Genomic DNA, 12396 nt, shown 5'->3' with positions numbered 1-12396 from the left:
AGCTTTCTTACAGCGGAATCCAGTTTGTTAATGTTCAGTAGCCAACAGCTAGCATAGCATAAACAGCTAACCGCTAACGTTTGGCTAACTTGCTAGTTAGCTCTGCTCTATATATTACAAGCTAACATGACTAGCTAATGTCACACTGTGTGAACTAAAATACTTTTTGTATTACTACATCATACATGCTTGGTCCAAATCACTGCTAAAATTTATTATTTTTGAAAATGTATAGTAAATAAACACCCCATGCATGAAATAACATAGCAAAAGAATACCGGTAATGCTTGACCCATGTTGTCCCTTAGAAGTGTAGTGATACAAACATGATTTTTATTCAAAAAGTAAGAAAGTAAAAATTAGAATTGGTGTTGATCCAAAACAGGTTAATTGAGGAATACATGGAATCCTGAATGGTTAAAGTAATTTATTGCAAAGATATTTACAATTAAAACTAATTCGGGTCACTTTTGACGCATGTTGGTTGTATGTTGTGTAACAAAGGGTTAATATGACAGCTGTGATGTTCACTCTTTTGACAGAGCACCAGTGGACAGTGAAGACTATGGAAGAGAAGATGTGATGGCTTTGTGTGGAAAGCTGCTGAAGCCAGCCGATGTCCCTCTCATCAGTCTCTCCAGGCAGCACCCAGCTATTCTTCTTCCATCTTGCAGATGAAAAGACTTTGATATGTGAGTAATAACTAACTTGTGTCTAACATAATATTTAATCTGGTTTAGTAAAGTATTTAAAAATACCCCACATTGTACATGTACAGGACAATCAGACCTTGTTCAACAAAGATCATCAGACAATTGTTTTGTCTTTTGAGGTACAGCCGCAGCAGAGAGTCTGAGTTTGAAGAAAACACTAACATTTTATTTAGTGTTGTTTAATCAATCAATATTTACTGGTCTTGAATTTCCTCACTGGATTACAAAATGCTCAAACCTTATTGTACAGGGACATTATGCAGATTTCATCAACTGAAGATGAAAATATAGATTCAGTGATATGTACCATTTTAAGGAAATAGACTGTTAGCGGTATTGACCGAAGCTCCGCAGCTGTAGCTAGGCGCTGCTAATGAAAACTCAAGTGCTCAATTTGTTGGTTTTTCTTTTTTATTAAGAATTGACCAAGCATATCTTCCTCTTCGAAATCCCAGTTGTACTTCGCTAACACGCAGTGCCTGGGAGGGTGCGTTTGATTGTTCCCACCCTTACCTCATTTATGGACTAGGTCATGTTAGACAAGCAATCCAGTGGTTAGTTTTAGGGTAAGCTCCATTTTTTATTTTTTTATTTATTCACTTTAAGAGAAAGGGATTTCAGAAACAATACTCACAAGTTTGGCTCGGTAAAATTAACAAAAGCTAACTGTTGTTAGACTATGCTCCCCCCTTCTAAACTTATGAAATAATCAATGCCCTTGGGATGCTCTCAATAATGTGTGTGTGTGTGTGTGTGTGTGTGTGGTGTGTGTGTGTGTGTGTGTGTGTGTGTGTGTGTGTGTGTGTGTGTGTGTGTGTGTGTGTGTGTGTGTGTGTGTGTGTGTGTGTGTGTGTGTGTGTGTGTGTGTGTGTGTGTGTTTGTGTTTTCAAAGGTCCATCATACAAGATTTAGGGGATCTATTGGCAGCTGCTGATAATAACATCCATCATTATGGTTTACTAATAGTTATCACTTCACTTCCTCCTCCTGTTTGTGGACTTCAGCTCTGCCTTCAACACCATCATCCCGGCTCTGCTGCAGGACAAGCTCTCCCAGCTGCAGGTGGATCACAGACATCCTGTCTGACAGGAAGCAGCACGTGAGGCTGGGGAAACACGTCTCTGACCCCCGGACCATCAGCACCGGTTCCCCTCAAGGCTGCGTTCTTTCCCCTCTGCTCTTCTCCCTGTACACCAACAGCTGCACCTCCAGTCACCAGTCTGTCAAGCTCCTGAAGTTCAGACGACACCACTCTCATCGGACTCATCTCTGGTGGGGACGAGTCTGCCTACAGGTGGGAGATGGACCATCTGGTGACCTGGTGTGGGGAAAACCACCTGGAGCTCAACGCTCTCAAGACAGTGGAGATGGTTGTGGACTTTAGCCCCACCCGCCCCCATCACTCGGTGTGACTCCCCAGTAACTGCTGTGGAGTCTTTCCGCTTCCTGGGCACCATCATCGCCCAGGACCTCAAATGGGAGCAGAACAGCAGCTCCCTCATCAAAAAAGCCCAGCAGAGGATGTTCTTCCTGAGGCAGCTGAAGAAATTCAACCTGCCAAAGACGATGATGGTGAACTTCTACACCTCCATCATGGAGTCCATCCTCACCTCCTCCATCACCATCTGGTACGCTGCAGCCACAGCCAAGGATAAGGGCAGGCTGCAGCGTGTCATCCGCTCTGCAGAGAAGGTGATCGGCTGCAATCTGCCATCCCCCCACGACCTGCATGCCTCCAGGACCCTGAGGTGGGCAGGGAAGATAGTGGCCGACCCCTCCCACCCTGGACACAAACTGTTCACCCCTCTCCCCTCTGGCAGGAGGCTGCGCTCCATCAGGACCAAAACCTCTCTCCATCAGGACCAGAACCTCTCTCCATCAGGACCAGAACCTCTCTCCATCAGGACCAAAACCTCTCGCCACCTCAACAAGGCCCCCCCACTGACACTTTACCTCATCCACAACGCAGACTCTATGCATTACATAATGGAGATCACAGGATGGTAAATAATGCAATGTTTAAATATTGCTTACTGCACATATTTTATATTCTATCATTTATTGCATTCTATTTCGATGTATATTACTGCTTTATTTTATTGCTATCTTACTATATTTTTATTACAGTGTTCTTAATATAGTTCGCTATCTGTGTACTTTTTTTGATTTTTGTTTTTTATTTGTATGTATGCACCACGACACCTAGTCAAATTCCTCATACGTGTGAACCTACCTGGCAATAAACCCGTTTCTGATTCTGATCTTTTTGTCCTCTAGGTTGCACTGCCACGTCTACAGTAGCGCAGAATGGACAGAGGAAACATGATTGGGCCTCAAGTTTTTTGCAGCCAATATACATTCTCCTACAAACTTGGGATAGGAGGGTGAGTGAACAAGTTATCCATTGGTTGGAACATACATCCCCATTGTTAGACGTACTAAATCCTGCACACTGCTCCTTCAAATTGACAATGTGAACATATGTTGCCATTTTGTAATTCCTGTTATTTTTAGTTGAGAATGTTTCAAAGTACTCTTAAAAAATTCAATTTACTTTTTGTATCTACTAAGTATGATGTTTAAATATGAAACGCTGTATTCATTAGTTGTACTATAATTCTACAAATATTTTTATATTTTAAGTTTTCAGAGTAATTGTTTCCTACAGAACATTTTGTGATTTTATTGAACCTGTTTGATTGGAAAATGTTAGAAAAAAGCTGTAAAATAACAGTATTCTAGCTGTAGAACTTTAGGTTCTGTATTTATTTTAGTGTTTGATCATACAAATCTAATAAAAAAAAATGTAAAAAACTGTTTTTCTCATCAGAACTTTATTTAAAGTGGACCTATCATGCTATATTTGAATAATATAGTGTAGGACCATACCTATATAAGGCATATTTATACTTTTTTTTTTTCAAAATACCAAACAGATCATGCATTTTAGCCATGCCTCATTTTGCTCAATTTGACAATTTCTAGCTCTGGGCAGATTCAGTGAGAACAGCACCATCTACTGGCCTGGCATATGTACTACAGCGTCTCCAGCGCTTTCGAACGGCAATGGCCGTGGCTGTCTCCTCCTGATTGGTGGAGTTGGCCCAATAGCCGTAGCGCCACCGTCCTGACGTCAGGACAGTGTTCAAATCTGGATCAGTCTGTATCAGATCCGTTGCAGCCCCTTTTTTAGAGATTTGAGTATGGAGGAAAATAGAGAGGGTTGTGTTTTCTGACACTTGGTGAGTTCCCTGGAACACCGGGGACACATATTCATGTATAAAAGACGTACAAAAGTGCATTTTGCATGATAGGTCCCCTTTAAGGTATTTGAATGTAACGTTTTAAGACAATGGATTTTGAAAAGAGAGGAAAGTTTCCTCTAAAATCTTTAAGGACAATTTCTGTATACTAATTGCTTTTGCACTTTATTTCAGTTAAAGTATTTTTACTTTAATTTTATGGTTTTTGTTTGGCAGCCGCTGCTGCCAGTCATTTGACCGTTTCTTTTACGGGTTTTTTGCCCGTAGAAGTTTTAGTGCTGTACTTTTATGAAAGGTTATTGACTGTAAAAAGAGAAGATAAATCTGTAAAATTACAGTGTTTGCCCGTAGAAGTATTAGTGCTGTACTTTTATTAAAGGTTATTGACTGTAAAAAAAGCAGATAAATCTGTAAAATTACAGTGTTTTCCTGTAAAATCTTTAAGGACAATTCCGTAAATTAATGGCTTATTCACTTTATTTCAGTTAAAGTATTTTACTTTAATTTAAGGGTTTTTGTTTGGCAGCCGCTGCTGCCAGTACTGTGACCGTTTTTTTACGAGTTTTTTTTTTACAGTGCATGGCGGCGGAGCGTGTAGGGCTACCGCTCCCCCCACCACTGCCGCCGAAACTGGTGAGCCGCCTCCGCCAGGGGTTCTACGGCCCGGTCTGCCCGGCGCAGCCAGCCTTCGTTTTGCCCCCGTTGCCAGATATCTGGAGGAAGAAAAGTCGCAGCTTAGCCGTATGCTGCCGCTGGCTCTTCCTCAAAGAGGAGAGTGCGGCGTCATGGTGAGAAGGAGGGGAAGGCGCCGGTTTAGAGCACCCATGGCTCCCGCTGCTCCTTCTACCTCCTCGTCTGGTCCCGCGGAACCGGCTCAATACCGGCACCCGCGGGGTGACACTACAATCCCTTACTACAGGGCAAACATGTGCTGGTAAGGAGCGACAACCGCACCACAGTGGCTTACATCAACAGGCAGGGCGGAGTCCGCTCCGCCGTCGTGTTGAGCGCAGCGGAGAACCTGTGGTTGTGGGCCTCAGAGAATGTTTTTATCTCTAAAGGCCCCCCCCTCATTTCGGCTATCCTATTTACATGCTCTACGCATTTCCACCGCTGCGTCTCATGCCCCACTCCTGGAGGGGTGAGACGAGAACAGTTGTCGGTCATTCTGGTAGCCCCAGGTCGCCGCTCGGCGCCGTGGTACACAGAAGTGACACAGATGATGGTGGGCCAGCCCTGGACAGTTCCTCAGTTCCGGGGGCGCTATCTCAGGAAGCGGGTGCATTACCTCTCCAGGCTTGGCTGGCTAGGGAATGGGCAGATGTTCCACACAGCCCAATTGATCTTACACCTAACCAAGTTGGGGGGTTGCGGTCAATTGGAAGAAGAGCAGTCCCATACCTCACCAGCAGGTGGGGTATCTGGGGATTTTGCTCAATGCAGCCCCCATCAAGAGCGAGGGGTACGCCCCCATCAAGAGCGAGGTGTACGCCCCATCGAGAAGGAGGGCAGGCTACGTGCCACTCTGTCAGAGGACAGACAGACGTGGTGCGAGGAAGGGAGTCTAGAGCCTCTGTCCGGTACATTGGGCTCTATTCTATCCTGGCTATAGCTACTGGTGGACAAGGGGATTGCTCATGCCACAGTCAAGGTGTATGCAGCAGCCATCTCGTCCTGTCATGCGGGATTTGGCGGCAGACCAGTCTTTAGCCAACCGCTTATGAAGCGGTTTTTGCAGGGGATCAGGAGACAGCCCGTAATGGGAACTGCCATTGGTGCTCGAGGCTTTGGTTACAGAACCGTTGAGCCTCTGGAGCTCTCCTCCCTGTAGGCGCTATCATTGAGAGAGAGAGAAGCAAAAGGAAACAGAGTATGCAAACTGACCGCTCTATCGATGCACCTGAGTTGCCTTCTGGTTCGTGGTGACCGTAGCAGCAGGGCGACACCCCGACCGAACCCCTTCTCTGTTCCCAAGAACCTAAGGAGTTCTTCCAGGTCGAGGGTTATACAGCTAGACGGCTTTAGTCGTCCACCTATGCACGGCAGCGTCTTGGTCTACGCCAGGCCCATTCATAAGGTAAGTATCTCTTAGACATGTCTGGCTCCTTTTTCATCGTTGGTGCTTGCTGGGGCAACACAGGACTGGTGAAAGGAGGAGGGCTGTGGGTCAGTATCTGTATCTGACCCCCTTGGACATAATGCACTTACGTTGTCCCATGCTCCTTAGGGACCTGGGAAGCGTGGTGCGCAGTAAGCCGCATACAGCTGATATGGGGCTGGAAGACTCTCCCCGCCTGCCCACTAGGGTCCGTGCACACACTACACGAGGTAAGCGCGTGAGTGTGGAGGACATAGTACCCTTACGTTTTCCCCATGCTCCTTAGGGACCTGGGAAACGTGGTGCGCAGTGTGTAGTCACTTGGGCTGGCACCTGCAGGGTGGAGCTATGGGCTTATTCAGACCAATTAGGCTCTACCCAGCCAAGTAAGCTGCGGCCCCGACTTCTCCACGGTCTCAACCGGGTGATAGGAAGTTGGGGTGCGGTGGCTGTTAACCAAAGGCCGGTCAGGGGCAGTGTGGTGGGTCGATTTTGTGGGACAACAGGGCGTTTATCCATTGGGGCTCCACCCACTGTACCCATAGAGTCCAGTAGAGGGCGGAGCCTGTGTGAAATAGAATGGTGGGTTATGTATTGTAACCCTAGTTCTATAAGCACAGGCACATTCAGGTAGGCTCGCCCTGATTGGCCGGCTACGTTTATACAACTTCAGTGTGTGAACGCTCGCGTATCATTGATGAGAGTAGTACCCATAGAGTCCAGTAGAGGGCTCCGCCTGTGCTTATAGAACTAGGGTTACAATACATAACCCACCGTTTTGTTTGCAGAATAATCTCCACATATTAACACCAATTTTATGATTTTTGAAGAGTTGAAAATTGAGAAATGATAACTGCAAGACTTCACCGCTAAGCTAAAGGTGGCTAATGTTTGACGTGATGGCGTTTAGTGTTCTCATTTAGCCACCAGCTCTTTTATAACACAAGATGCTTTGGAGAGTCACCAGTGTGGTATTCACTGAATAGTTTAATGTCGTAGAACTAAACCTGAAAAATGTCTTTTAGTCAAGCACAGTACCTAAGTTTAAAATAGTGTTACTTGTACTTGGCTTGTGTATTTTTACATTAATACATCATGCTTCTTCTCCACTACATGGGAAGCAAATGTTAATAACTAACTTTATTAATTTTTTACTCCACACATTTTATTTTTTTGATTTAGTTACTAGTCACTTTGCAGAATTAGTTTATTAATACTATATATACATGTATTATTTTACTCTTACTACTTTTATGTTTTGATGCTCAAACTTTACATTTACTTAAAGGTGGGGTAGGTAATTTTGGAGAAACCAGCTCGAGTGCGCTAGAATTTGAAAATACACAACCGGAGAAAATCTGCCACTTCCTTACAGAGCCCCTCCTCCAACACACACGAACGCTCACATGACCAATGAGGGCACGAGATAAGTTTGTGCACGAGATGGAAGGCTGACAGGCAGGTAGGCCATCCAGTTATTTTAGCCGGGCCGGCTAAAATGATTGGTCGTGCTTTTTACAGTACTACGGCTTCCACAGATGACATTTTTTTATGGATTTGTTGTCAAAGCACTTAAGATATTCATTGCTATCGGGATGTTAAGAGCATTCCATGGAATATAACAAAAAGTGTATCTCGAGCCGGTTTCTCAAACTTACCTACCCCACCTTTAAGTAAGATTTTGAATAAAGGACTTTTACTTTTAACTGAGTATTTTCACATCGTAGTATTGCTTCTTTTACTTAAGTAAATATTCTGAAGACACCACCACTGTTCTTAACCCCATACCTTGTGTGTGGCATTTGACCAAAAACACATAAAAAAAAACATTGACTTCAAGACGAGAGAACAGGAAGTGGTAAATTGTTCACTCATTTCTGGGTTTATAGATTAATTCCTGCACCTCTCTATACATACCTCTATGTTCCCATCCTCCTCTCCATACTGAACATGTACCGATTCTCATAGATCTTCAGAAATAAGTCAGCTCTAATAGATATTTTCTTCATGTAAACCTTAACTCCTCGCTCCATCTGCTTTATCTTATGTATATCCTATTGTTGTGCAGCACATATCAAATAGATAGTGATACAGCTCCGGACAGGGAAAATTATGAATAAATAAACACTTGAAAGGACCAGCTCATCTTGTCAGCATTGTTGTCATCTCACCAATGAAGCCTAAACAAATATGTCTTCCAGGTGTCTTACCTCGCTGGGAGTAGTCACAAAATGGACGTTGGAGGTAATTATAGAGCTTGAGATACGGATTGGAAAATGTGTGTGTGTGTGTGTCGATATTCTGTGTGGTAAGACAGAGAAGGTGAGTATGAAGCTTCATGTTTTGGGTTATTTGACTGCTCCACTGCCCCCTTATAATGAAAAAACAAGCTTTTATCACATGACTGTTTACTGTTTCTGAGGCCTTTTGTTGCAGGATTAGTCTTATATACAGTACATGCCTTAGTGTAAGCCACTAGGACAACAGAAGAGGCTACTGGTTAAACCCAACAATGATGGTGTCAGTTTGCATGTCTGGATTTGTGTGTGTGAGTGTGTGTGTGTGTGTGTGTGTGTGTGTGTGTTTGTCTCCCCCGCTGCTGCCACTCACTGTAAACTAGCATGCAGCTCGTCACAGACAGACGTTGACACACTCCTAGTCTAATGTGCTCATTAGAGACTGCACAGCACACACATAATTGATAGCCACGACACACACGATGCATACACACATTATTGCAAAAAACAGTTTCCTTTTTTTAATGCTGCAGTAGAAAACAAGGTTATATGAAGTCATATAATGGGGGTTCATTGTCAAGAACAACAACAACAGAAAAGGAAATGAAAAAAGACTAACGGCACAGAATGCATTACAGTATCTGTGCTGTTTACATGCCGATATTTTACACATAAGGATTCTTTTTTTTATTTCTCTACCCTGGCAGCTGTCAGTTACTTCAGCAAATTAACTGCCAGAAAATGTAGCAGATCTTGTCACTCAAGAGGTTAGTGTAACCATGGTTACCTTTCATATCCCAAAAAGATAAAGCTGCAGTGTGGAATCATGGCAGAGTAATTAGACAGAACAAAAAGATAGGACCAATCGAAAAAGGCATTCAACGATATGAAACAACCAAGAGTGCTTATAAATAACAGTTTACATGTGAAATATCTTTATAAAGTAACATCTTTTTGTACAACCTTTTAATATCTTTTAAGTGTTCATACAGTGGCACATGTAGTAGTGTCTGGTAAAGAGAGTCTTTAACCCTTTGAGCACGAGTTGGGAATAAAAAGATTCACCTGTTGTCATCCTTTTGCTACCTATCTTTTTTTCGTATCCTTTTGATTAAATAACACATTTATAAAACTATTGTGCAAAACAATTTTATTCATGTCTTCATATACTGTGCACCAGCAGATAGTCATAATCCTTTTAAATTAAAAAATATAGAAATTATGCATAATTTAGACAGGAATTACTTAATGTTTTTATATACATATTTTACACAGACCTGAATTAATATAGGTCCCTGATCGACCAAAGTAAAACACTTCTTTTTTTTCTTTGCATTTTTACCACATAGCTACATATTGTGTCAAATCCTGCAAACATACCTCAAACAAATATTAATCCCAGGATGAAAACCTTGCATTGAATAGAGTATCCCCTTTTTCTAGGATTAGACACTGTATATCCTGGAAACAGACATCTATTTCTCACAATAGCTTCAATAATTCACAATATCAAATCTTGAGTCAATAGCGTTTGGATCTTAGGTGAAGAAGTGCTTTGACGTACTCAGAGGGTTAAATTTAAAATGCTGACTCCAGCACAAAAAACAAAAAAAACAAACAGAGCGAGCGAGTAAAACAAAAGAAAAAGAAATCATGGAAAGTGCACCAGATTTAGTTATAAAATGTTTAACTAAACTGTTTCATTTATGCATGCAGCTTATCACATCCCAGTGATGTCAAAATATAAAGGAACTTAATTCCATGTACACAAGTTTCAAAATACACATCACTTCATTTTAGAATCTCTTGTTTTAAACCTTCATATACTGTATCTTCTCAAAGACAGAAGCCCCCATCTGCACATTTAGAAAAAAAGTCATTTTTCCTGTCAAAGGAGATCACTAAAATCAAGTGTCTTAGGTCAGAGTGAGTCTACCTCACACAGCAACTAAAGAAAAAGAAACAACTGCTACAACACAAAATGTAAAACCATGTGCCAAAACTCAAAACAGTAGTTGTATGGCATCTTTGTGCAGTTCCGTCACGTTAATAATCCTTTCTTTTGTTTGAAAGAAATGTCTGTGAAAGTCTTAAGAGAGACAGCAAGACAGAGTGAGCCGTTACAAAAGAACGCAGCATTGTCCCCAGCCAGTGCTACTGTTTCTCCAGCTCACACACATACATGAGATGGTCCTCAGGGGACTTCCCATGAGTCTTGCTCAGGTGAAGCTTGACCGCGTGCTTGCTCGCAAAAGTCCGGTTGCAGAGCTTGCACTGGAACATAGCGGCAATCTCATCGTCTTCTGGGGAGGGTGACGGGGATTCAGTCGAGGTGGTTAAAGAAGAGGGCAGGGAGATGGGTAAGGAAGAAGCTAGGGATGTGGGTAGAGAGGAGGCTAAAGGGTGGCTGGATGGGTGAAGATTAGCAAGCAGTTTTTCAGATAGTCCTTTGGTGTGGCGTTGTTGATGATGTTGCTGCGAAATCTGACTGAGAAGCTCCCCAGAAAGCTTGGCCAGGTCTCGCAGACGGAAACCCAAGTGGGATTCCAAGTGGCTGACGTAGGTGGATGGCGAACGGATCTGAGAGGCGCAGTCGCTGCAGAAGAATACTGGGTGACCGGAATCCAAGTTTTTCAAGAACTTGGTGCCACCGGTTCTCCTCAGCTGGTACTTGACGTTAGCCAACCAGTGGGATATTGTGGTCATTGAGAGGCCTGTGAAACGGGAGATGTGCATTCTCTCCTGCGGGCTAAGGTCCGACATCACATACTTGCCGTCGCTTGTTGGTCTCAGACTGGCGGCAAACTGGGCTTGTAGGATGAGGAGATGTTGAGGGTTCCAGTTGGACTGTCGGCCTTTGCGTTTCTGGGCTGGTGACACATCATCCATATCCTCTTGTGTCATACCTTCAATGTCGGAGCGCTCAGACAGGCTGGTAGGGGTGGAGGACTTGGAGACGGACTGACTTTCTGTCAGGTTCCTCAACATGTCAGAGATATCTGACAGTGCGTTTTCTCTCAAAGGGGAGCTGGACATAAAGGAAGCTACTGCAGCAGAGGCTTTGGTCATAGTTACAGTGGAGGATGGAGAAATTGAGGACGGGGTGGTGGTGGAAGAGAGAGCTGTTGAACCCAGAGAACCACTACTGCCATTTTTGTCAGCATGTTTACCTTTGGTGAGATCAATAGGTTGGTCGCTGTTAACATGTTGCTGGTAGAAGTAGCGGTCTAAGCGGTCATTACCCGACTTTTTGGTCTGTGCTGGTGGGGTGGAAGATGCCACCGCTGCTTTCTCTGCCAGGCTGTTGCTCATCTTGAACAACATGCTCATGGGGTCAAGGGAGGGCAGGGCGGGCTTAGAAGCCTTCCCCAGGTGGGCGTTCATTACTGACTGCAGTGCGCTGAGAGGGTTGACGAATGGCTGTTCTGGAAGTGGATGGTCTGTGATGATAGCTGTACTTCCTAACAGGGAGGCAGGCAGGGGGGATGTCATAGCAGTGGACTCCACTCCATTCTCCGCTGTTTCCTTTATGGTTGTATCTCCGTTTGAATCTCTGTGATTGGCTCTGCTTCCATCACCGACTGCTTTTTCTGCTTCACTTGTATTCTCTGGAGTTTTACAGGCTCCTGCTCTGTTTTCTTTGGGTGACTCTCCTCGGGCTGAGTCCCCTGCCTCGCTGTTGCACGGTGAGGGTGTGGTACGTCTCAGAGGAGATGCCCTCACAGCACTGCTGGGCTCTCTCATTTTCTCCTCTACCTTGGCCACTTTCTCTGTCACTTTCTTGACCAGTTCCTCCATAGCATGGAAGTTGTTTTTTGGCAGCGGGGAGTTCTGGCTCCTGTGATGGGAGATTAGAGGCTGGTTTTTACCGGTATGAGAAAAAGTATCTCCTCCAGGGAACATGTATCTAAGGGCAGAGCTCTTTCCAGTGTTACCAAGCGAGAGCTTCATTATGTTTGGGAGCTGGTAAGCAGCATGGATACTGGGATATCCACCCCAGCTCGGAGCACCATTCTGGGCTTTGTTGATGGCTGATGTCACTGTGTTCTCCAAGGACTTGAGGATGTCAAAACCCCCTTTTGGAC

The 12396-nt window shown here is 44.0% G+C and overlaps 1 protein-coding gene across 1 annotated transcript in view; it reads right to left on the bottom strand.

Moving 5' to 3' along the window:
- Positions 1-8817: 8817 nt before the first annotated feature.
- The window catches only part of tshz3b (teashirt zinc finger homeobox 3b), a 51186-nt gene continuing 47607 nt past the window's right edge, over positions 8818-12396 (bottom strand). Inside the window, exon 3 of the mRNA XM_034117213.1 lies at positions 8818-12396. This exon is cut by the window's right edge and continues 1677 nt beyond it. Within this exon, the coding sequence (XP_033973104.1) occupies positions 10466-12396 (1931 nt within the window). The 3' untranslated portion in view covers positions 8818-10465.

Source organism: Trematomus bernacchii, unplaced genomic scaffold (genome assembly GCF_902827165.1).
Source record: "Trematomus bernacchii unplaced genomic scaffold, fTreBer1.1, whole genome shotgun sequence".
Lineage (NCBI taxonomy): Eukaryota > Metazoa > Chordata > Actinopteri > Perciformes > Nototheniidae > Trematomus > Trematomus bernacchii.
The sequence above is the reverse complement of the archived record's forward strand: the minus strand, read 5'-3'. Positions and strand labels throughout refer to the sequence as shown.